We start from the raw sequence: 26,849 nt of genomic DNA, 5'->3' as shown, positions 1-26,849 counted from the left end.
TTGAATACACATTTGTATACAACACATTCTGTGGTATAGCTTGGTCAGTTAGAGTATAACAGAATCATGTGATATCTGAACACATTTGTATACAACACACTGTATGTTATACCTAGTCAGTCAGAGTGTAACACAATCATGTAATATCTGAACTCATGCTTGTATACAACCTTTGTATGGTATATTTTGGTTAGTTAGGATGTAACACATCCAGCAAGAATACAGTAACTTTGTAAATTCCAATGTTTAAAGTAGCAAAGTATCTATTGCTGTAAGTGATTAAATCTTTACTATATAAAACAAACCATATAAAAAGTAGAAATTTAGAAGCAGGAAAGCTTTCAGTGTAACCCAGGGTTCTATTGTTTTACTTGATAGAAGAAATGAATATCAAATAACTATATTAAGGATTCACAGCATAAAAACTGTATATTATTATTATTATTGTTACTGTTTTCATGAAAAATACAATTGCACATTCTAATGAAACAAATTTTTAATATAATAATGACGTCTCAATCAGGCACTTGTGTTCCTTTTTACAAATACACAAAAATATTACGTTCTTTAGTATTAAAAGAAAGAAAATGATTTATTAACAATAAGAAAATGTAAAAAGGTTTTATTTTACAAAACTGGAATCTATTTACATCAACAACTGACCAATGCTACACTGTTGAACCAAAAGTCGTACCCTGTTTATTTATACACAAGTTTTGCTTGGAAGATAATGCTGTGGTAGGAGCTGCAATACTGGAATATTACCTTGGACACTCAGATTATACAGGTTGCTTTCAATCTTCACTTAAAAAGTCATGAATCCTAAAAAGAAAACAAAAATGATATTCTTCTATTCCTAAAGAAATATTGCAATCACAAAGTTTATTATTCATTTAATAAAAAAAACTAAAGCATTAACAGTATTAAATTAGGTATCAGAATAATGAAAAAACTGTCATGGTGGACATAATAATCTGACATGATGAGCCTGAGAAACACATAACTTTAGATTATAACTAACTGAAACATGATGAGTCAGGATAACAAACACAACTTTAGATTACAACTAACTGAAACACGATGAGTCAGGATGTCAAACACAACTTTAGACTATAACTAACTGAAACACGATGAGTCAGGATAACAAACACAACATTAAATTATAACTAACTGAAACATGATGAGTCAGGATAACAAACACAACTTTAGATTACAACTAACTGAAACATGATGAGTCAGGATGTCAAACACAACTTTTGATTATAACTAACTGAAACATGATGAGTCAGGATATCAAACACAACTTTTGATTATAACTAACTGAAACATGATGAGTCAGGATATCAAACACAACTTTAGACTATAACTAACTGAAACACGATGAGTCAGGATAACAAACACAACATTAAATTATAACTAACTGAAACATGATGAGTCAGGATATCAAACACAACTTTAGACTATAACTAACTGAAACACGATGAGTCAGGATAACAAACACAACATTAAATTATAACTAACTGAAACATGATGAGTCAGGATAACAAACACAACTTTAGATTACAACTAACTGAAACATGATGAGTCAGGATGTCAAACACAACTTTTGATTATAACTAACTGAAAAATGATGAGTCAGGATATCAAACACAACTTTAGACTATAACTAACTGAAACACGATGAGTCAGGATAACAAACACAACATTAAATTATAACTAACTGAAACATGATGAGTCAGGATAACAAACACAACTTTAGATTACAACTAACTGAAACATGATGAGTCAGGATGTCAAACACAACTTTTGATTATAACTAACTGAAACATGATGAGTCAGGATATCAAACACAACTTTAGACTATAACTAACTGAAACATGATGATTCAGGATATCAAACACAACTTTAGACTATAACTAACTGAAACACGATGAGTCAGGATAACAAACACAACATTAAATTATAACTAACTGAAACATGATGAGTCAGGATAACAAACACAACTTTTGATTATAACTAACTGAAACATGATGAGTCAAGATATCAAACACAACTTTTGATTATAACTAACTGAAACATGATGAGTCAGGATATAAAACACAACTTTTGATTATAACTAATTGAAACATGATGAGTCAGGATATCAAACACAACTTTAGATTACAACTAACTGAAACACGATGAGTCAAGATATCAAACACAACTTTTGATTATAACTAACTGAAACATGATGAGTCAGGATATCAAACACAACTTTAGATTACAACTAACTGAAACATGATGAGTCAGGATAACAAACACAACATTAAGTTATAACTAACTGAAACATGATGAGTCAGGATAACAAACACAACATTAAATTATAACTAACTGAAATATGATGATTCAGGATAACAAACACAACTTTAGATTACAACTAACTGAAACATGATGAGTCAGGATAACAAACACAACATTAAATTATAACTAACTGAAACATGATGAGTCAGGATAACAAACACAACTTTAGATTATAACTAACTGAAACATGAGTAAGGATAACAAACACAACTTTGGATTATAACTAACTGAAACATGATGAGTCAGGATATCAAACACAACTTTAGATTATAACTAACTGAAACATAATGAGTCAAGATATCAAACACAACTTTAGATTATAACTAACTGAAACATGAGTCAGGATAACAAACACAACTTTGGATTATAACTAACTGAAACATGAGTCAGGATACCAAACACAACTTTGGATTATAACTAACTGAAACATGATGAGTCAGGATAACAAACACAACTTTAGATTATAACTAACTGAAACATGAGTAAGGATAACAAACAGAACTTTAGATAATAACTAAGTGAAACATGATGAGTCGAGATAACAAACACAACTTTAGATTACATTAGGTTACAACTAACCTGTAATTAAATACTATAGTATGTGTAAATATAGTTATATATTATAGTATGTGCACGTGTAATTAAATATTATAGTATGTGTACCTGTGATTAAATACTGTAGTATGTGTACCTATAATTAAATACTATAAAATGTGTACCTGTACTTAAATACTATAGTGTGTGTTCCCATAATTAAATACTATAGTTTGTGTATGTGTAATTAAATACTACATTATGTGTGCACATAATTAAATACTATAGTGTGTGTGTGTCTATAAATTTTGTCTAGCTCTCCTTATCAAAAAGAGGGTAGTATAGCTCCTCAACACAACATTCTATAAGAAACCACGCCTGTTTCTTTCTATGGTTTGAAGTAAAATTGGTATAACAATGTGAGAAATGGTGAATTGAATAATAAACTTGGGCTTTCTATTTGTTTTATGAATTTACCTGATATTTGGTTTTAAATTAACTCACATTTCTTAACAGCAGGATATAAAATATATCACTGTCTGGTACTGGGTGAAGAAATAAGGATGATGGAATTTATTATTATGATCACTGTTACAGAGGAATTCTTTTTTTTAAAGAAATTAAAACAAAGTCAATGACAGTGGACCATTTTCAAGTAGTGTTTCACTAATGACCCATTCTTATTGGCTGAAATATCACAGTTTAATTTTTATTAAGAAAATAAAATACTAAACTATAATTCTAAAATGTACGTTTATTGTTTAAATATTTTACTGTTACAGGTTTATCAGGTGCTATTTCCTACAAGTTCACTAATCAAGTGACAAGTAGCATTTTGGGTTAAGAAACTTAACTTTAACAATGGTTAACAAACTTAACTTTAACTTAGCTCAGGTTAACAAACTTAACTCTATTATTTATTAAGAAAGTCAACTTTACCTTACCATGCATTAGTAAACATGAGTTGAAATTGGATTAGTGAACTCGTTGGATAGAGATAGCTCCTGACGAAGCTGTAATAGAATAGTGAAGTAATCAAGATACAGGTCATTATTGTCTATAATATATAACTGTAGTTTGCTTTAAACAAATAAAAGAATAATATTCAAGTGAAGATGACACAAAATGTAAAGCCAACTTTAATTCTGGTTAACAAACTAAGCCACACCTACCATGGGCTAACCAACCAAAGCTAGTATTTTCATACACTTAAATATATTACCAGCTGGTACTTACCTCATGTTATAACTTCTCATGTTTAGTGTTGCCCTCTACATGCCCAAATGTTTTCACCTTGGAACACAAACCCACCCCACTTTCGACACAGTTCTACTACATCTTTGTACGTAAATAAGCATGCAGCAACTTTTCACATATAGGAATGGGATATACTCTCCCTCTATACTAATTTGCCTAACTTTTATTATTGGAAATATATATGAAAGTATTAACTTATGATATAATGTCTCATCTCTCTCACATAAGACCACACTGAAAAGATGGAAGAACTAGCGTAAAAGTTAAAAGATAAGCACCCTTCAGAAAGGATCCAAAATATATCCATTGAATATGACTTGTTGAGTAAGGAACACACCCATTGGAGACTGCATCACATATATACCAGATACACTCTTCACCTAGAGACAAAATGTTTCAAAAGTGGACAGAAATTAAATGGAATATGTTCAGTAATGTACACGTGCAGGTTACTCCAGTTAATTGATATCCAGAAGACAACAAAATGGAGAATTCCTAACCAAATAAAGTAATGGTGGGAAACGTAAATGGATGTTCCCTATGGTGTGAAATGGTTATGGTATATCAGACAGTACTCAAAGTAAATTCCAGTCCAAAACCTGGCTGCATCAGGAATTTATCATCTGTTTTGCAGTAGGAGGAGGATTTCTACCATCTTCTCCTCAAAACTATGAGACAGAAGGGATAATGTTCCATTTGATCCATTAGACAGAGCCCATGTGTGCAAGTCCTCACCCAACAACAGTCACTTGTGAACTTGATATCTGAACAACAGGAAGGGAAATGCCCATGTGGTAGTTCACTCAAATCCACAACCAACCAGACTTCTGGTTCCTGATCCGGGCTCCACGTGTTAGCAGAATATATGAGCTGCAATGCACAAGTGATACACAAAGGGTACCCCAGTTAATCAAAATACCCATCAGCCAGTTCAGTTCCTTGCAATACCAAACTCCCAAACTTCAGATTGATGAAGCCAGACCACTGGGGATACCCAACCAACACATGTATGTGGATTTATGTTAGCTGGTCCAGCTGTTATCCAAAATCTATTATCCAGGAACAGATATCCAGACAATGACAGAATGAAAGTTCTTAACTGGAGAGGTAAACTTGCATTATGGCAGATCTACCCTAGTTTCTGAATCTGTTGGAGGATCTACACAACTATCCTACTCTCTATTGAATGTAACTGAACACATTAAGGAAGATGCTTCCTTGGTCCACCATGCCAGTTGTTAAAAACTGTTAAGTGGTAAGGACTCCCACTCTCCACTGGAGAATCTGGAAAAATCTGATAGCAAAGACTGTGCAATGAGTAAACCACAAAAATCCTTTTTTACAAAGAAGAATGGCAATGATTTATTAAATCAAAAGAACAGCAAGGATGGGAAGCTATCTCCTCCTACTTTGCTCGATGAGTTTGTATGGCCTGGTATGGATATTAATTACAAAGGAATAAGCTGCAAGGAAAATCTACTAGCAGTCTTGTGGAACACCCCATTTCAACAGTATACTTTACATGCCTGGAGAAAGATAAATATATATAGACGGGTTGATTAAGGGGTCCAGCGTCTGAAAATGTTATAGTTGAGTATCCTAGCCAACTGCTTGCCTGGTTCAGCTCATTATTACACCAGCCTCCAAGTCTCAACCCACTGGAGGTAATATAGCAGATGATACATATATTTACTCTGATGATTATACTTGTTTCTCCAATATAGAAAAATGGAAACTATATTCAAAGAATGTAAAAAGTCACCTTCACATGTTTTTGAGCACTGCAAATCAAATAAACACAACATATATATGTATAAACAGCTGGTATGGGTAGAGAAAGCATTATGTTGAGGAGCAAACAACGTTTCAACCTTCTTCAGTCATAATCAGGTTCACAAAGAAAGAAAGAGGTAACTGACTGGAAGCTGACCACATGTTTGAAAGGGGTTGTGTAACTGAATGTTGGAATAAAGAGGGCAGTGTTAGATGTTTGAATATATAATTTTATATTATTTATTTTATATTTTTTAATATAGGTATAAAGATGTTCCTTTGTATTGGTTTATTTTAGGTTTAAGTTGTTGTATAAGTAAGGCTTCTTTAATTTTGCATTTGTTTATGCTTGTTTCTTCATTTAGTATTTGAGTGTTTTCTATGGTTATGTTGTGTTTATTTGACTTGCAGTGTTCGAAAACGTTTGAAGGTGACTTTTCATGTTCTTTGACTCTGGTTTCCATTTTTCTAATTGTTTCTCCAATATAGAAGTTGTGGTAGTTATCACATTGTATTTTATAAATAATGTTGGTGTGGTGTTTGTCAGTGTAGTTTTTGCATAATATATACCTCAGTTTTGTGCCTGGTTTTTGAATAAATTTGGTATTAACTGGAATGTCGTATTTTGTAACTAGTTTTTGCCAAATGTTGGTTATTTTTCTGCTGATGTCGGGAATATATGGTATGCTGCAGTATATGGTTTTGTGGTTTTTTTATTCGTGAGATATATTTGCTTTTGTTGGTTGATTTTACTTTCTGTCTAGGTGTGTGTGTATAATGTTTTCTACGGTTTGTGGAGGAAACTTATTGATGTTGATGAAGTATTGTTTTATTTTGTCTAATTCATTGTTAATTTTATCTGGTGAGCATATTTTTATGGCTGTGTTTATTTGGTTTCTTAGTATGTTGAGTTTTTTGTTTTGTTTTATGTGCTGAGTCTCAAGGAATGTATAGTCCAGTATGGGTGATTTTTTGGTGGATTTCTGTTTTAAATTGTGTGTCGGTTCTTGTAACTTTGAGGTTAAGAAATGATATTTGATTGCTTTCTTCCCGTTCACATGTGAAGTTAATGTTGGGATGTATAGAGTTAATGTGATTGAAAAAATTAAGTGTGTGTTCTGTAGATTTGAATCCCGCAACCGTGTCATCTACATATCTGTAGCAGTATAGTGGTGGATGTAATGCTGTGTTAATTGCTTGTGTTTCAATTTGTGTCATACAAATATTGGCTAGAACTGGTGATATTGGGTTGCCCATGCTTAGGCCATTTGTTTGTATACAGTTGTGGTTGTTGAACATGAAGTTTGTCTTCATTGTGGTGAATTCTGTGAGGGTTGCTAATTGGTTGCGGGGAATGTCTATAGATGAGTTGGGTCTCGGATATAGAGTTCTAAGGCTATCTTGCAGGCTTCAGTGGTTGGAACTTCTGTAAAGAGGGATATAACATCGAAACTGGCCATTAAGGCTTTATGATTAAGTTGATTTAGATTAGACTTGAAATTAAAAGTCTTTGATGAATGAGCTGGCTAATGTTACATATTTGGAGAATGCCCATGCTATGTATTTACCAAGATTGTAATTAAATGATTCATATGTGGATATTATTGGTCGTAATGGACAATCTGGTTTATGAAGTTTGGGGATGCCGTATATTTGTGGTGTGCGTGAGTCGGTTTTACATAGGTAGGAATAAAGTGTTTGTGAAATTGCGTTGGCTTTTTTCATTTTTTAGTAGTATTTTGTTTAGTTGCATTTCATGTGTCTTTGTTAGATTTGTGTGTATTGGTTTAAAATTGTTAGTGTCTGATAGGATGTTCTTCATTTTTTGGATGTATTCATTCGTGTTCATTATGACTAAAGCATTACCTTTATCTGATTTTAGAATTTTTATGTTTTTGTTTTGTTTTAGGTTTTTAATTGAATTAATGTCTCTCTTTATGATTGTTTTTTAGCTTTCTGTTTTGTGAAATTATGTTGATGGTTTTGTGAGAAAATTCTTTGAAAAAATCGTTTAAGATGTTGTTTTTAGGCGTTTCTGGAAAATATAAATTTTTAATTTTTCCTGGGAAGTTTGGCTGTTGGATGTCAATAAAATTGTCTAACTTGTCTTCTTTCTATTGGTTGTTTTTGGTTGTTTTCTGTAGAAAGTATCACAAGTCTCCTGGTTAGATCTTCTAAGTTGAGTCCTTTGTTAAGTAGATGTGTCTTGTCTGTGTTTAATTGCCGGTCGGATCTGTTAATTATGAGGTTAGTCAACAGTTTGTCGTGATGTCTTTTCTGTTGTTTGCATCTTAGTTTTTCTAGTTTTTTGTTGTGGCAGATCGTTTTGTCTCTGTCATTCTTAGTATTGATTTGGTTTATGTTTCGTTGTATAAGTCCGTAAATCTCTGGTTTAATGCAGCATGCAAGTTGATGGTCTAGGTTCATTTTTTGCTTTTGTAAGTTATGTAGTTTTTTGTATTTTGTGTTCAACATGGCTTTAAGTAGTTTTCTGTAAATTTTTGATAATGTTTGTGTATTTATTAAAATTTTTTGATAATTTTACCTTTACAAAATTAGGGGTTAGTTGTTCCTTTCTACATTGTTTAATGAAATAGATGTCATTTCTTCTATTGATAATTCTTTGATTTAAATTTCTTAATGATTGTATGAGCATGTACTGTTAATAGTGGTGTAAGGTATGCTAGTTCAGACATAACGGTAACAGATAAGTTCAAATACACTAAGAAAACACAAGGACTTACACTTCTCGTACAATCGCCGTGATGAAATAATAATCAGTAATGTCGAGAAAACCCACTTGTAGAGAAATATATATGGAAAAATGGCTTGTTTGGATTGAGTAAATAACCAACAATTGGAAAAAACTAGTAATAAAATATGACATTCCAGTTAATACCAAATTTATTGTAAAACCAGGTACAAAACTGAGGTCTATACTATGTAAAAACTACACTGACAAACACCACACCAACATTATTTATAAAATACAATGTGATAACTGCCACAACTTCTATATTGGAGAAACAAGTAGAAAAATGGAAACCAGATTCAAAGAACAAAAAAAGTCACCACACATTTTTTGAACACTGCAAGTCAAATAAACACAACATAACCATAGAAAACACTCAAATACTAAATAAAGAAACAAACATAAACAAACGCAAAATTAAAGAAGCCTTACTTATACAATAACTTAAACCCAAAATAAACCAATACAAAGGAACATCTTTATACCTATATTAAAAAATATAAAATTATATATTCAAACATCTAACACTGCCCTCTTTATTCCAACATTCAGTTACACAACCCCTTTCAAACATGTGGTCAGCTTCCAGTCAGTTACCTCTTTCTTTCTTTGTGAACCTGATTATGACTGAAGAAGGTTGAAACGTTGTTTGATCCTCAACATAATGCTTTCTCTACCCATACCAGCTGTTTTTACATATATATTTTTCTCTACAAGTGGGTTTTCTCGTCATCACGGATAAGTTCCTATTTCTCTCTCTCTCATACAATTGAATAGTGTAGTTAGAACTTTAAAGTATGATAAATGAATAAAGTTATGTCTGAACAAATTTCATTTAACATATCAATAGATAATTTACTACTTGTGTAAAGTAATTTAATAGATGTTATAGGAAGTTTAACTGAAAAACGTAATAGTTTTGATAGCAGTATGTTTTAAGATACCTTCAGTTGAGTATCTTAATATATTGTATTAAAGTGCTGTTATATTTTGAATCTCAGTTTCTTAGTCAATTCTTTATTCTAACTGTAAATTTCCTCATGTTAGTGACTTGTGTGCTCCACTTGTGACTGTATACCTGGATTTACAGTCAAACTCCAAATGACTAACCATTATGGAAAATTCCCATCGGAGATCAGTGGATAGCCTCAGCTAGATGATGCATGGTAAACAGGTGCCAAAGGATAGCAGTTAGGATCAGCTGGAGTCTAGGAAATTGGGTCTTGAAGAACATAACCAGAAAATCAAGGTTGGTTTCCCCAAACTTGCCTCAAAAAATCCAATCTAGAAAAGAAAGGTCTGCATAGTGATAGGCCAAAGCAAAAGATCCAAAGATCTAGCAGAATGAGGCATGCTGGATTATGCATATAAATGTGCATGTAACTGGTTGGCATGGACCCTGATATTCAGAGAGGGAGGAACAATATTTTGACAAAGAAGCTATGTGTAAAAGGGAGAATGATGGGTCATACACAGCAAGTGACACAGACATTTATATCTGTGAAATCATGTCCAAAATGTAGAACCTGAAGCATGAGAAATGATATTTAAGTAATAGTAGTGATCATTTCACTAAATTAAATAGTGAAGAAACAATAAAATTTACTCCAAATAAAGTTCCAAATGAAATTAAAGAACCAATCAAAAAACGTTAAACAAGTGTAAGAATTGAAGAAACAAACACATTCAAGAAAGTTTGAATGTAACAGTGCATCAACAAGAAATTAAAGTTAGAAATGAATAATATAGATGGAGTAATAAACTGTGTCAGGAAAGTATAACATGCCTCTATTGGAGGAGTGTTGCCACATTCTTAGTTGAATACAAAGATGCAGTAGAATTACACTGAATGTGGGAGTTTCAAAACTAGTGAGGCAAACAAAAAAATGTGTATTAAGAGGACAGTACTGAACTATGTAACCAGAAGTAGGATGGTCTAACAGAAGTCTACCATGTTTTAACAGACTCAACTTTACCTTACTCTGGATAAACAAACTTATTTTTGAATATTTAAAAATGGCTGGTATGGATAGACAAAGCACTAGTAGAGGAGCAAACAACATTTTGACCTTCTTCAGTCATCACTGTTCACTCCTCTACTAGAGCTTTCTCTACCCATACCAGCTGTTTTTAAATATATAATTTTCTTTACAAGTGGGTTTTCTCATCATCACGGAAACTTACTTTTGCCAATGTTGGGAGTACAACAGATTCAATTTTACTTATGTTGGATGTATAATAGACTGAACTTTACCAATGTTCAATGTATACCAAACTTATCTTTACCAATGTTGGATGTACAACCAACTAAACTTTACCAGTGTTGAATTATAACATTATCAAATTTACCAATATTGGACGTACAACAAACTAAACATTACCAATGTTGAATATATAACATAATGAACATTATCAATGTTGAATGTATACCAAACTCAACTTCACCAATATTGGATGTATACCAAACTCAAATTTACCAATGTTGGATCTATAATAAACTCAATGTTACCAATGTTGGATGTATACCAAACTCAATGTTACCAATGTTGGATGTATACCAAACTTATCTTTACCAATGTTGGATGTATACCAAACTTATCTTTACCAATGTTGGATGTATACCAAACTTATCTTTACCAATGTTGGATATACAACATATTCAAATTTACCAATACTGGATATATAAAACTCAACTTTACCAATGTTGGATGTTTATAACAGGCTGAACTTTTGAACTTTATCAATGTTGGATGTACAACAAACTCAACTTTAGCATTAAGACACAAGAATATAAAGATAAGTATAATAAGATATTGAAACACAAGGATCCCCCTTAAATAACTACTTATATTATCCTGATGTCTGTTGCAGAGTGCAGAGGAAGTTTTCCAAACAATTAAAACTTGATGGTACAGCTTATGGAGTGTACAAATTAAAAACAATGGCCCACTTCTGTTGGTTGATACATCACAGGTTTAATTGCTTTAAAAATATAAGAAACTGTACAGCTGATCAGCATATTCAATTTAAACTGAACTTTATATAATGTTGGATCAAGCAAACTGAATCAATCTTACCTGCAGTCTGCATCCATTGAACTTTCTCTTTATTAGCACATAAAAAAATCACTATCTTCAATATTTGGTTATAAAAAGTCAACTTTATCTTCTTACTGGGTTTAAAACAGTCAGTTTTATCTTAATGCTACCATGTAACAAAACTGTGAATGATGGTTTCGAATTTTGTATCTAAAAATCTACCTTTGTTCATCAGTGATCCAGAACATAAACTAGTTAGAATAGGCAGGAATATCACATTTACCTATTGGAATTAACTAAAGACTTTTGGTAAACTTTTTTTTTTCACATGTCAATAACTGTCTTTTAATAAAACCAATGCAACCATACTGACAGCTGGGACAAGTGAATTTATAAACAAAAAGAACTAAGGTGACAATTAATTTGAATAATATATTTCAGTAGTACCTGCATAAACCATATGGATAAGATTTTTTCATAACCAAATAATTTTTAGGTTTATCAGGTTAGTTGGTTGGTTGATTTGGTGTTTTATGACACAAAACAGTTAGGCTATCTGTGCCAAACATCCAGTAAATAGTTAAAATTAAAGTAAAATTAGGAAATTTATAAAAGAAAATTAAGGTAAAATAAAACAAAGTTAAAAAAAACATAAAACCAATGTTTACATCTAGTCTACAGCATTAAGAGAAAAACTACAGTAATACAAATTGTAGAGGACTTTCTGTAGCATGACTGTAATTATTATAACTCACCAGTAAGACTAACAGGTAAGTACAAAAACCACCATCAGTCACCTGAAGTTGGTATTTCAAGTCCTGGTTTTGAGTTATTTGACTTTACAGCCATTTTCTAATATCTAGATGGACTGTACTTTTTAAAAGGGAATCACATTACAAAAGGTCTAATGTATAAATTAAAAAACTTAAATGGTATTAAAAAGATTAATGGCCTTTAAAAACTAAAAACATTCCAAGGTGGACAGTGTCCCCACCACCAATGACACTGTCTAACATTATGGACAAACCTTGGGACAAAACATGTTTAAAATGGTGCTGTCGTTGAGAGTCATGAAAACAGCAAGACAGTAAAATGTTAATTATTGTGACCTGAGTGCTACACAGAACACATTGATGCATCAGTTCCAGATAAAAGAAAACAATGAGTTATAAAACTGTGACCAATGCGTAGTCTAGTTAGAACAACTTCCTCTTTCCAATCCTTACAAAAGTAAGACAGCCAAAGTCTGATATAGGGTTATATTTGGAAATGTTTGTTGTCATGTTGCTCACTCCAAGTTGACTGCCAGCTGGCACAAAGCCAAGTCTTGAGTACAGGACCATAGTCATGTATGGAACAGGCACAGTGGTGATAGTACCAGAGCAGATAGATTTTGCTGCAGCATCAGCGAGCTCATTCCCACATGTACCAACATGGTCTGGTATCCAGAAAAACTGGATAGAAGTAGATGTTAAAGATAATTGGGCCAGTCAGTTTTGAATATCGGTAAGAACAGGGTGTGAACTAATGTGAAATGATTCCAGGACCAGTAGAGAACTAAGCGAGTCGGTATAAATAGTGCAGTTTGAATACTGCTTAGCTTTTATGTGATCCAGGGCAAGAGAAATGGTATACAGTTCAGCAGTGAACACAGAAGCTGTAGAGGGGATTCTGCACACAACCACTGAACCACAACAAACCATGGTAGAGCCCACACAGCCACCTGATTTTGAACCACCTGTATAAATAGGAGTGGAAAGATGATTTGAAAGATGTTCAGCAAATAACAGACAGTATTTTCAATCAGGAGTGTCTGCGTTTCTCAGATGACTTAAAGATAGGTCACACTTGCGGACCGTAAGCAGCCATGGCGGGATGGGCTGACCAGTGGATACAGCAATGTTATCCAAGAACAGACCCAAAGGTTTATCAGGAATACAGGATGTAACCACACTTCCCTTATGTAAATAGTAACAAAGTACTCACTCAATGAAATAACTTTGCACATTATTGTTACGCAAGAATTCTTTGATGTTTATAAGTTATTTATGTAAATCATCATCTGTGCTAGATATGTCATAAACATGGTGAAAAAAGCATTTTATTTAAATTTTCTTTAAAGATGGTCAGAGTAAAGCTCACAAAATTAAAAAATATAATCCTTTAAAAGTGTTTTAGAGTACACTTGACATTTAGAATGTCCACTAAACTTCATATTGTTGTATCTACTGTTTGAGTATTGTAAAAACAAACAGACCTGAACAGAATTTATAAAAATGGTAAAGTTGTCATCCTACTATTTGTGATAGTGAAGTAGTTTAAGTTTTTAAGGACAGATTTCCTATCATCAAAACAAGTTAGCAAGAGGCGAAATTACTCTTGAACACAGGGTGATGCCATCAATCTGATCCCACAACTTACCATTCAAAATGAAATGAGACTTAATGGAAATTTGATTAAGTAAAACAAAATTTAGAATGTTTACTTTGTTGGAATTATTACTGGAATCAGATCAGCATTCATTCCCTTCTAATAGTGTATCAGTTATATAATGAGGTTTTGTAAAAAGAAAATTGTGAACATGTGAAAATCCTCAACTGAGATCACCATTTAAGTTCAGTATAATTATACTTGCCATAGGTAAATGTGATATTCCTGTCCATTGTAATTTATTTAAGTCCAATGATAAGCAGAGCTTCTGAATGAAGAAAAGTTTGTTTATATGTACGGTGAGGCCCAAAATTAACTTAGTTCTGTTAGTGATATACTGTCTAACAACATATTTTAGTACTGGATTTATATTATGTTTAATACACAAAAAAACACTGACCTTTACCTTACATTAGGCCTAACAAATTCAACTTTCTCTTTCTTAATTACATAAAAAAGTCACTGTCTGGAATATAGAGGTTTGAGTACACTACATTAAAATCAAAAATGATTTTTAATGTGCAAATCAGCAAGTCTTATGAAAACCACAGTTAATATAAAGTCACAACACAAATTATAACTATATTTTCAACATAATGTTTTATGATGAAACCAAAAATTGTCATAAACATCTGTTCATTATTGGAATTTAAAAATATCCTACATGGTAATATTCCTTGTACTAATTAATGTACTGAAATATGTATGAAAAACTAATATTCTTGCCATAACAAGCAGAGTAAAGCATTTTGTAAAAGTAGAAACTCTATCAACATGAAGGCCAGTAGCAACAGCCATTCATAAACCCAGGCAAGATTAAACACATAATCCAAAAGGATATCCATCTGTAGAAGTGATAAAGTTACATGTTTACAAGTTGCTTCCATGAAATATTTGTTCAACCATTACATACTTCAAGCAACTGAAAAATTGAACATGTATTGATACTATTCTACATGATGATATATTGGTTAGTGCTAGAAGCAGCACTTATACATTACTATGTAATCAAAATATTGAGGTAAGTGCTAGTAAGCCTAATGGCTTATAAAAAGGCTGTAGAGAGGAATAATGTTATTTAAATATGATAGCCTTACAAGAGTCTTTTTTCAATGGAAACTTCACCATAAGGCTGTTGCAAAGATGCACAGTTGTTAGATGAAGCATGAACCAGATGTAGTAAGACAGACTTTGAAATTTTGAGGTTCGCAAATCATTTTAATGTAATCCACTCAACCGTTTGTATACAACTTTATCTTACGTTACTTTTATAATAAACTTTACTAAATGATTGGTCTAAAACAAGTTCAACTTTCTTTCATTTTAAGAACCAAAACTTCTTTTTATGTGTTTAAGAAAATCAACTTTAATTTATACTGGATCAATAAGATACTTGATTCTGTGGTAAAACATGGATACTCGGTGATACTCTAATAAATTCAAATGACATTCTGGAGATTTAAGCTTACCCATGAAGAACTGTAGATGTAGAAATGGTCCTCAAGCACAAGGTTAAAGTTTGTGCAGCTTGTGGAGAAGAAATATGAGTAAGAATAGATATTTGTCAGGGAAACTTCGAAAAAATTTAAATAAAATACTTCTTACATTCTACTTTACAAACATGAGTATCCATCACATGTAAATTATAGTACTTTCCTTATGTTGAAACAGTTACACTTAGCACAAGGGGTCATCTAAAGTTTTATTGGATAAAATTTTATTCCTTAATATTCTGTGTTTAAACTAGCAGTCATTACTAATGAGATAAGTTTAATAAGGTGAGAAATACACAGTCATAGTTGATCATAAGTTGACACTGGTGGTAGATCTATTCTTAAAAGAGTTTAGTGAGAAATACACAGTTACAACCAGTGCTTGAAGCAGTAAGAAATGTGGGGATGCACATGCTCATCACACCACAATGTGCAGTTAGAGAATGAAAAATGCTATCACCATTTTATGCACATAAATCTCTTCACTTCTGACTTTCCACTTCAAGTACTAGTAACAACTGATCATAAGCTGACACTGGAGGTGGACTTATTCTTAAAACTTTTTAGTGAGAAAGTTATAATTTTCATATAATGAAAATGTATTTCCAATTGGTACTTCTCTCCTCTCACAAGATTAGCTAGAATCTCACACTGATTACAAGGAGGAACTGGTGTGAGCAAAGAACAGACTTACTCACAAAAACACCCAAAGGATATCCCCACATATTACCTACTCATATCTGAAAGGGGGAACCACACCACATCTGAGCCATGTATACTCTTTGCTCTTGTGTAGAATGTGTAAGATATTAGAGTACAAAATGAAAGGAGGATATTTAAGTGGGAAGGAATTTTGTAGGAAAGTGATCCTAACCAGAGATAAATATAGTAACTTAATCCCACAATAAGAAAATCAGGTAAACAAGTACGCATCCTCAATGTATGGTGCCAAAGATGTGGTGTACAGTACTCAGTAAGTCAACTACATCAAAAACTTCTTTAGTGTGAGGGAGGATGAAGATCATACTGTCTTCACCTCAAACCTAACAACAGGGAAATTAAGAACTACTCCAATTCTAGAGTATAACACAAGAATTAGTTCAGAGCTATCAATCTGGGAGCTTGGTGTCAAAACGATGTCTGTCGTATGCAATTAACTCCTCCAACTGTGAAACAGACAAGGACATTCCAAATTACCATAAAATCCCTGTGAGTAGTGGAACATGGGATAGCCAATGATAAAACTGGAACAATCCCATGTACCACCACTGTGATCCATAACACATATGGAGGAAATTGAAGGAAACAGACAACTTAAAACCTATGTGAGGACTTAAGTTGATTGGTTCACTCTAAACCCAATACCAGGCTGCGAGGTACCAACATCAATGAAGCATTAGGATGAGAATTCCGAACAGAAGGGATGAATACATTTTTGGGCTCAACTCCAGTGTTTGTGGAAATGGCATCATGAGGCCACATCATCCAGAAAGGTGACGACTCATCTCCTCTTGAGGCCATATATCATATACATCAACACTGACTTACTCTTAACTGCTTGGTTATAGCCATCTTCTTAACACCATATATCATATACATCAACACTGACTTACTCTTAACTGCTTGGTTATAGCCATCTTCTTGACACCATATCTCATATACATCACCACTGCCTTACTCCAGATTGAATGGTTATAGCCATCTTCGTGTGTAACCTATGCATGAAGGCACTCTCTTGCCTATACTCTACTTGAAGAAAGAAGGGTTAACATAAGGCAGAGAGTCCAAAGAAATATCATCACCAGAGATAGTGCAATGGGTGACCATGCTGTTCTGAAAAGCAAACCATACTAATTTATTCAATGAAGATATGGCAGGGGTGGGCAGCTATCCTCTTTTGCTTTACCCATGCATTCCATGGGTGGTACAATTTGGAATAGACATGTTTATGAAGAAACATATCAAAGGCTATTCACCTTCAGCATACTTGTGGAACAACACCTCTAACTGGTAAGCATTGTGATGCCATGGAAAAGAATGCAATTCAATATGGCTGTACAGTGTGGATTTCAAATAAAGAATATTTGGTCAGGCACCCACCCACTGTGAAGTTGGGTTAAAATAGTTAATAATGAACCAAGGGCTACTGAAAGGAAATAAACAATGAATAAAAAATACCTAGTCAAAGTCACATCAAATTATGGAAAATGGTCACACATGGTACATACAAACCTAACAAGGAAGAAACTGTGACATGGTGTCGATAAAGGGAGACAGCAATATTAGGTATAGTCCTTGTGCCTGAATGTAGGAGTTCCCCCAGTGGCTGACAAGGACTAAATGCCAGGTAAGGATGTTGAATCTGATGGAAAGACACCAGGAACACAAAATCCATAAAGATGATAAAAGGAAGTGAGCCAATGCTATCAAAAGCCAAACACAACTGGTGAGGGTAGGGGGAGAAAGACTTCCACTCAAGAAAGACTGACTAGAAATATACAAGTTGGTGTGAAAGAAATTATATAAACAGTAGAAGAACAATGAGCACAGACCATACATATGAGACAGTCAGCATCAGAACAAGGAAAGAGATGAGAAATGAAAGGAAGGGAATCAGGCAAAAGGAGAGGCTACCTACCTTAGCTGGCTATGTCTCGAGTATGAAAAAAGTATTCAGATAAAGGAGAAGATAAGGGGTGTGAAAAATGTAAGAGAAACATCATCAGAAACAAATCCAACCTCCAACGTACACCTGCAGAGAGGAGAAGGAATTATACTTGAAGGGAAGATGAAATATGGAACGAGAGAAAAGTGATACAAAGAGAGTTAAAGCGAGGGAATAATATATATATATATATAAAAAATCACATGAATATCCCATTTTATAATGGTAGGCAGTTATGGAGGATGACTAATCCATAAGGAACATATGAACACAGTAAGGTTTGGTGCAGTAAAAACTCTTTGGTTCCGGAAAAAAAGGTATGGGACAAGACTGTTCAGTGTCCCAAAATAAAATAAAAAAACAAGGTTAAAATTATGCCACCTGGGATACAGGGGTTTAATGTGCAGGAAATTCCTGACTCATAGATTAACTGCAGAATGCATTCCATTTATGCCAATAAACACCCACTGAAGAAGAATGAATGGAATAAACTAAAAGAAAGCTATCTGTAGGTATAAACCAAATCTCCCCACAAGGACTGAATATGAACCAAGTGTGAAGACAAATGATTTGAATGTCCAGATGGAGTAGTGGTGAATAAAGAAGGCAAGCAGGAGACAAAGGAAAAGATGGTAAAAGTTGGAATTGGAGAAGTTATGGAAACCATGATTGAGCTTGCCATTAAGGAACAATCAGAAGAACCTAACAATGAATGGTAGAGAAGAGGGAAAATTACCCATGGAAGTAAGAGGATGAGGGAAGAACATACGAGAATCTGTGGAACCAATCCTGGCTGAAGGCATCACAAGCTAGAGAAGGAGGTAGCAGGTACCAAATAGAGAAAATAACTCCAATGGATAGAATGTGTTGATGAGAAAAACAAACTGGGATTTGGGTGAGAGCACTGGAACATGACATGCAAGGATATGAATATTGTTAAATGGGGTGCATAACTCAGAGAGGAAAAGCAAACAAGTGCCACTCACAAAAGCAATGCCCCAAAAAAAGGGATAAGAGAACAAACTGTAAAAACGTATTAATAATGAAAGGAAAATAAACAGAGGAGGTGTCAAACTCAAAATGTAAACATAACACCAAAGAAAGGGATGAATGATGATAGGGGAAAGAAGAATAACAAATGTGGAAGAAAACGTGCCTGATGTTAAACTAAGATAAAATTGGCTTGTAAGTGTTCAAACACAAAATAGACAACATAGAAAGGAGATGTAGTATATAGAAGTATAGAAAACATTCCATGATAAAGTAAGGGATATCTGACAAGTTTAGGACATTGAAAAAACAGGTTTAGTTGTTAGATGATGAAGGTAAGCAATAATGGAAGCAGATATGCAGATAGTATCCCAGTGACCAATACATGGATTTAATTTAATGGTATGAAAGATAAATTATAAACGAAATGAAACAAAATTAATGGTAAGGAGTATAAAGTAGAGATTAAACAAAACAAACTAAAGACTATGAACTATAAGGAAAACAGAAAGAAAATGGTATAGTGAATGCATCTGTTGAAGAATCTGAAACCATGGTAGACATGAACGTATCCATAAAACCATGGGTAAACCAATAAATTAAATAAGGGTAAGAGTTATAAACTAAACAAAATTAATGGTAAGGAGTATAAAGTAGAGATTAAACAAAACAAACTAAAGACTATGAACTATAAGGAAAACAGAAAGAAAATGGTATAGTGAATGCATCTGTTGAAGAATCTGAAACCATGGTAGACATGAACGTAACCATAAAACCATGGGTAAACCAATAAATTAAATAAGGGTAAGAGTTATAAACTAAACAAAATTAATGGTAAGGAGTATAAAGTAGAGATTAAACAAAACAAACTAAAGACTATGAACTATAAGGAAAACAGAAAGAAAATGGTATAGTGAATGCATTTGTTGAAGAATCTGAAACCATGGTAGACATGAACGTAACCATAAAACCATGGGTAAACCAATAAATTAAATAAGGGTAAGAGTTATAAAATAAATAAAATTAATGGTATTAATTATAAAGTAGAGATGAAAGAAAAGGATAAAGAAATCCAAAATTAATTAATTTGTATATTAAAATAAGAAAATAACGTAGGGAATGAATACTGTTAGATGTGGTAGGGAAGAAAACCCACAACTTAATTAACCTGTTCAATAAAACTAGTAAATAATATTGAAATGAAGCCAAATAAGACAAGATAATGAACAGAAATAATAAGGAAATCTAAACTAGGACAACAGTGAAAACAAAAACTAGTTACACTTAATCAGACAGTACAGAACAAAAGATAACCTATGAACAATCAGAAAAATGAAAGTAAACAATAAACAGGCACAATACTGGAAGAAGTCTGTGTGGGCTCAGATTCAAGGGTTTTACCTAAACCAAGTGAATAAAAAGATTGTTAATGAAATGAAACAGAAATGATAATATAAAAGTAAGGAAGTAGCACAGTTAAACTAATAAGGGATGTACCATGTTAAGCCTAACTGATTTGGATAGGCAAAGAACAATGAAGATTAATTATGATTTGTAATGTATCTTAGTATTAACTAATCTAAATAAGCACATGTTATGGAATCCATGGAGGAACATGAATGAAAGCCAGTAAAATATATGAAATGAGCATAGAATTTCCACATTAGGAACAGAGACCACATAATGAAAACATAACCAAACACTTGAAATCATATGGTATAAAAAGGATATCAAGATTGCATCTGCCTGAACAAGATCAGTATCTACAGGAGGAACTGTGAGTGAGCACTGAAAAAGAGGCAAACCTTTTCAACATTCAATCTCTCAGAGGATAAACACCAATAAAAGCTTACAGTGGATCACCCACACCTTTGATCTGTGAGTTGGCACTAATCAAACTTGTGATCCCGAAGTGGTAATATCAAGTTTGTAATTTGACCAGAATAAGCTGGGATAAATGAAGGTAAATTTCAAACTCTAGTAAATCCGGAAGTTATGATGAATGAAAACACTTCACGAGTATACCATACAAACGTGAAACAGTAAAGGATGACAATGAAAAAAAAGTCCAAATATAAGCACTGCCAAACCAGAAGTAATAGTTTGATAGAGGAAGTAACATCTATCATGTGAGTGTACTATGTGCTCCTATTGGTGGAGAAATGATGTATGATGATTTATATGAAACACATGTTGAAATCACTTGATATCTGATTAGAAGTTGACACTAGAAGTGGATCTCTTCTACAAAAAAGGTGTTAAGTGAGAAATACACAACTGATTAGAAGCTGACACTAGAAGTGGATTTCTTCTTAAAAGTGTTTGGTGAGAAATACACAGTCACTGCTGATTACAAGCTAGAAATGACAGTGCAATAAGTAACAGCAATATTAATAGTTGTGGCCACTAATCCAAAAAAAATATTTTTCTAAATACGTACAGAAAATAAAAAACTATCAATGTCACACACAAATTTAAACAGAAGGAACTAAATCAGTAAACATAAAACTGCTTGAATTAGTTTAATCATAAGGATGCCTCACTGCTTGAATTAGTTTAATCATAAGGCTACCTCACTGCTTAAATTAGTTTAATCATAAGGCTGCCTCACTGCTTCAATTAGTTTAATCACAAAACTGTCTCACTGCTTGAATTAGTTTAATCACAAGGCTGCCTCACTGCTTGAATGAGTTTAATCATAAGGCTGCCTTACTGCTTGAATTAGTTTAATCACAAGACTGCCTCACTGCTTGAATTAGTTTAATCATAAGGCTGCCTCACTGCTTGAATTAGTTTAATCATAAGGCTGCCTCACTGCTTGAATTAGTTTAATCATAAGGCTGCCTCACTGCTTGAATTAGTTTAATCATAAGACTGCCTCACTGCTTGAATTAGTTTAATCATAAGACTGCCTCACTGCTTGAATTAATTTAATCATAAGACTGCCTCACTGCTTGAATTAATTTAATCATAAGGATGCCTCACTGCTTGAATTAGTTTAATCACAAGGCTGCCTCACTGCTTCAATTAGTTTAATCACAATGCTGCCTCACTGCTTGAATTAGTTTAATCATAAGGCTGCCTCACTGCTTGAATTAGTTTAATCATAAGGCTGACTCACTGCTTGAATTAGTTTAATCATAAGACTGCCTCACTGCTTCAATTAATTTAATCATAAGGATGCCTCACTGCTTCAATTAGTTTAATCATAAGGCTGCCTCACTGCTTCAATTAGTTTAATCACAAAACTGTCTCACTGCTTGAATTAGTTTAATCACAAGACTGCCTCACTGCTTGAATTAGTTTAATCATAAGGCTGCCTCACTGCTTGAATTAGTTTAATCACAATGCTGCCTCACTGCTAGAATTAGTTTAATCACAATGCTGCCTCACTGCTTGAATTAGTTTAATCATAAGACTGCCTCACTGCTTGAATTAGTTTAATCATAAGGCTGCCTCACTGCTTGAATTAATTTAGTCATAAGGATGCCTCACTGCTTGAATTAGTTTAATTATAAGGCTGCCTCACTGCTTCAATTAGTTTAATCACAAGGCTGCCTCACTGCTTGAATGAGTTTAATCACAAGGCTGCCTCACTGCTTCAATTAGTTTAATCACAATGCTGCCTCACTGCTTGAATTAGTTTAATCATAAGACTGCCTCACTGCTTGAATTAGTTTAATCACAATGCTGCCTCACTGCTTGAATTAGTTTAATCATAAGGCTGCCTCACTGCTTGAATTAGTTTAATCATAAGGCTGACTCACTGCTTGAATTAGTTTAATCATAAGACTGCCTCACTGCTTCAATTAATTTAATCATAAGGATGCCTCACTGCTTGAATTAGTTTAATCATAAGGCTGCCTCACTGCTTCAATTAGTTTAATCACAAAACTGTCTCACTGCTTGAATTAGTTTAATCACAAGGCTGCCTCACTGCTTGAATTAGTTTAATCATAAGGCTGCCTCACTGCTTGAATTAGTTTAATCATAAGGCTGCCTCACTGCTTCAGTTAGTTTAATCTAATATTTTTCTACAAAACTAAGTTTCATAAGACTGCCTCACTGCTTGAATTAGTTTAATCTAATACTTTTCTACAAAACTAAGTTTCATAAGGCTGCCTCACTGCTTGAATTAGTTTAATCTAATACTTTTCTACAAAACTAAGTTTCATAAGGCTGCCTCACTGCTTGAATTAGTTTAATCTAATACTTTTCTACAAAACTAAGTTTCATAAGGCTGCCTCACTGCTTGAATTAGTTTAATTTAATACTTTTCTACAAAACTAAGTTTCATAAGGCTGCCTTACTGCTTGAATTAGTTTAATCTAATACTTTTCTTCAAAACTAGGTGTCATAGAGCTGCTTCACTGCTTGAATTAGTTTAATACTTTTCTACAAAACTAAGTTTCATAAGGCTGCCCCACTGCTTGAATTAGTTTAATACTTTTCTACAAAACTAAGTTTCATAAGGCTGCCTCACTGCTTGAATTAGTTTAATCTAATACTTTTCTACAAAACTAAGTTTCATAAGGCTGCCTCACTGCTTGAATTAGTTTAATATAATACTTTTCTACAAAACTAAGTTTCATAAGGCTGCCTTACTGCTTGAATTAGTTTAATCTAATACTTTTCTTCAAAACTAGGTGTCATAGAGCTGCTTCACTGCTTGAATTAGTTTAATACTTTTCTACAAAACTAAGTTTCATAAGGCTGCCCCACTGCTTGAATTAGTTTAATACTTTTCTACAAAACTAAGTTTCATAAGGCTGCCCCACTGCTTGAATTAGTTTAATCTAATACTTTTCTACAAAACTAAGGTTGACAACAAGAACAATACAACTAAATAAGAGAAGCAATTTTAATACTTCATTTATTCAAGTAATTCTCTAATATCAACAACCAAAGGAAGAATAGCAAATGGAAACTAATTAGTACAATATTACTATAAAAAACAGTTCTTACTGCATAAATTAATCAAGTAATTTAATGTTATCAAAGAAGAAAGTTAGGCCTGACTAATGTGGGAGTTAAAAGAGACCCCCAAGTGGACAAAATATTGGGTAGAAAATAGGAAAGACTTCTCCAACATGATAATCTAACTCACTTAAGCAGCTCTGAACAGAAGGAGATGAGCGTGATGTGAAGACTCCGTTTCTGAATGGGCTAATAGAAGCCAGTCACTCAAGAAGTTGTGTAAGCATAAACCCTGACCATGCGTAAGTTGGAGAAAGGTTTTAGCAACCTGACAAAAGACACACAAAGCTTGAAGGACATGGCACAAAACTAGTACACAACCCTACAGATAGCAACTACATCAAGGAGAAATAGGAAATGTGTAAATAATCATTCAAAATGTCTACTTTGGTCATTCACAATCCTGGAGAGAAAGATCTCCATTGTAAAATAGGGAAGAACCAGAAACTGATTGTGGTATGACAGATTGATCAGAGAACACTAGTCCGTGGTGTTCTTTGGTACCATAAAAAGCCTTGTATTAAAGATTGGGGAAGGACAGTTGACAGGATCAATAGCTCTTGTACTGCTTTTGACAACTGTAGACTTATGGGAGGATCCCAAGGTAATGGAAAGCATATGGGAATAGGAGACAAGAGGAATGGGGAAAGGAATTGGGTAACAGGTCTTTCTGACAAGACCTGAAAAACCCAATGATCAGTAGAGAATTCCCTCCAGAGGGGAATAAAATTGGTTACACAAGCCCCTACTGGAGCAGAACCTACAGTATATATTCATCAATACTGCTTGCATCAACAAGACTTGCAATGATAAACATGACAGACCTTGCAACCCTTAATAGGAAGAACAGGTAAAGGATGGGACAGTATTGGATATAGAACAGGAACAGGGAATTACAAGAGTCGAGGTGAAACAAATGAGCAACCAAAAATGAAAGAGTCGAACATTGCCTCATAAATTGCACATGACCCCTGTAATATTTTCAATATTGGACTGTTTGGAGAAAAGTCCCAAAGGTAAGGGGATAGTAACAAACATGGAACAAAACAGTGTCCTTCCCCAGAAGATACCAACAGTAAAGAAACCGCATGTGAAGAGTAAAGCCAAAAAGGAAGTATATATGGAGAAAGCATCTCTGGAAATTCCCTGAGATCAGTGGAGTTCCTCAGAAAAAAAGGTGCATGGTAAATATGTACCATAGAAGAGTATTAAGGATAAGAAGAAGGTGGAAAAATTGGGCCAAGAATAAGCAGGATTACCAGGGTCATCTCCCCAACAGCTGCTTGTTGGTATGTCAAGACAAACTTATCTGTGGGCCATAGAGATTGAGACATGCAAGCAACAGCTAACAACTAAAAAACAAAAGGCTAAGAATGAACCCTGACAACAGGAGAAGGAGGGAAAATATATACTGGGAGAAAGGACTGTTGTGTAAAAAGGAAGGAACAGGATTAAAAGAAACTGAAAAAATTGAACAAACCTGAGAAGTCATATCTTAAAAAGGTTGAGTTAGGCTTAACAGATTCTGCAGGAGGGGCACAGGAAGAACTGCATGATTGGAAGAAGGAAAATGGCCTTCAAAATCCTAATCAGAAGAAGAAGGTTCATCAGGAAGTCAAGCATTATAAGGAGAAGGAGGTTGACTCAGACAATGTTCAATCTCCTGACAAACTGAAGCTGAAAATTTCTTAGTTAAGTTCTCCCCAACCTGAAGCCTGTGTAATTATGATGATAGCAGTTCCTATAATCTCCAAAGTGGTAACATTAATTTGAATACTCATCATAAAATGATAAAAATTGGAAAATTATTCAAATAAAACAGAAGACTGAAGGTAAGTTATCACTGAAACTGTGAAAAATAATACAGTCATAAAGCACACTCAAAAGATGTCTTGAATACACCACAACCTAAAAAGAAGTAATAGTTTAGTAGAGTTGATCAGAGGGAGTCACATTTCAGGAGGGTGTGTGGTACTCCCATTGGTGGAGGGTTGACACCTGGTCATTTGTACATGTATGAGTGTAAGGCTTGCAGTATGCAAAAAATATTTGCATATACATGGCAACACTGAACAAGAAAAGCCTTTTGTTTGGAGGAAGATATTGTACAGTATTGGAATATCATATTACTAGTAGTCTAATAATCCAACAATAAGATTCTGGATATAAGTATCATATTATTATAAAAATAATACAGTTCTCACTGTATTGTACAGTATTGGAATATCATATTACCAGTAGTCTAATAATGCAACAATAAGATTCTGGATATAAGTATCATATTATTATAAAAATAATACAGTTCTCACTGCATGAATTATTCAAGTTATCTGTGAATTTAACATCATCTAGTCAAACCTATGAGAACAACCATACTATTCAAGTGCGACTGTATAGTGACTATGGTTGTTACACGACTTGCTGATTTATATATATTAAAATTAGTTTTAATACAAGCCACTCAATCCTCCATAGAAAAACATTTCTACATAATTGAATTAATCGAGGTATTCTTCACTATAATCCATTCAAATCATTGGTAGCAACAAGAATTCTGGAACCAAACACCGTATTATTATAACAGTTCTAAATCCTGAATA

The 26,849-nt window shown here is 33.5% G+C and overlaps 1 protein-coding gene across 9 annotated transcripts in view; it reads right to left on the bottom strand.

The window, feature by feature from the left end:
• Positions 1–604: 604 nt before the first annotated feature.
• The window catches only part of LOC143234762 (zinc finger protein 236-like), a 64,687-nt gene continuing 38,442 nt past the window's right edge, over positions 605–26,849 (bottom strand). For 4 of the 9 annotated variants that reach the window (XM_076472345.1, XM_076472347.1, XM_076472350.1 and 1 more), the window contains 2 exons: positions 3,819–3,887; positions 605–822 (listed from right to left, as the gene is read on the bottom strand). In XM_076472345.1, the coding sequence (XP_076328460.1) occupies positions 3,825–3,887 (63 nt within the window). In that variant the 3' untranslated portion in view covers positions 605–822; positions 3,819–3,824. Of the gene's footprint in view, positions 823–3,813; positions 3,888–15,593; positions 15,652–26,849 lie in introns of all 9 variants that reach the window. The other 5 variants (XR_013018793.1, XR_013018792.1, XM_076472348.1 and 2 more) reach the window with 5 other exon arrangements.

The sequence above is a fragment of the Tachypleus tridentatus genome, chromosome 12 (genome assembly GCF_004210375.1).
Source record: "Tachypleus tridentatus isolate NWPU-2018 chromosome 12, ASM421037v1, whole genome shotgun sequence".
NCBI lineage: Eukaryota > Metazoa > Arthropoda > Merostomata > Xiphosura > Limulidae > Tachypleus > Tachypleus tridentatus.
This window is presented reverse-complemented; position numbering and strand designations above follow the sequence as displayed.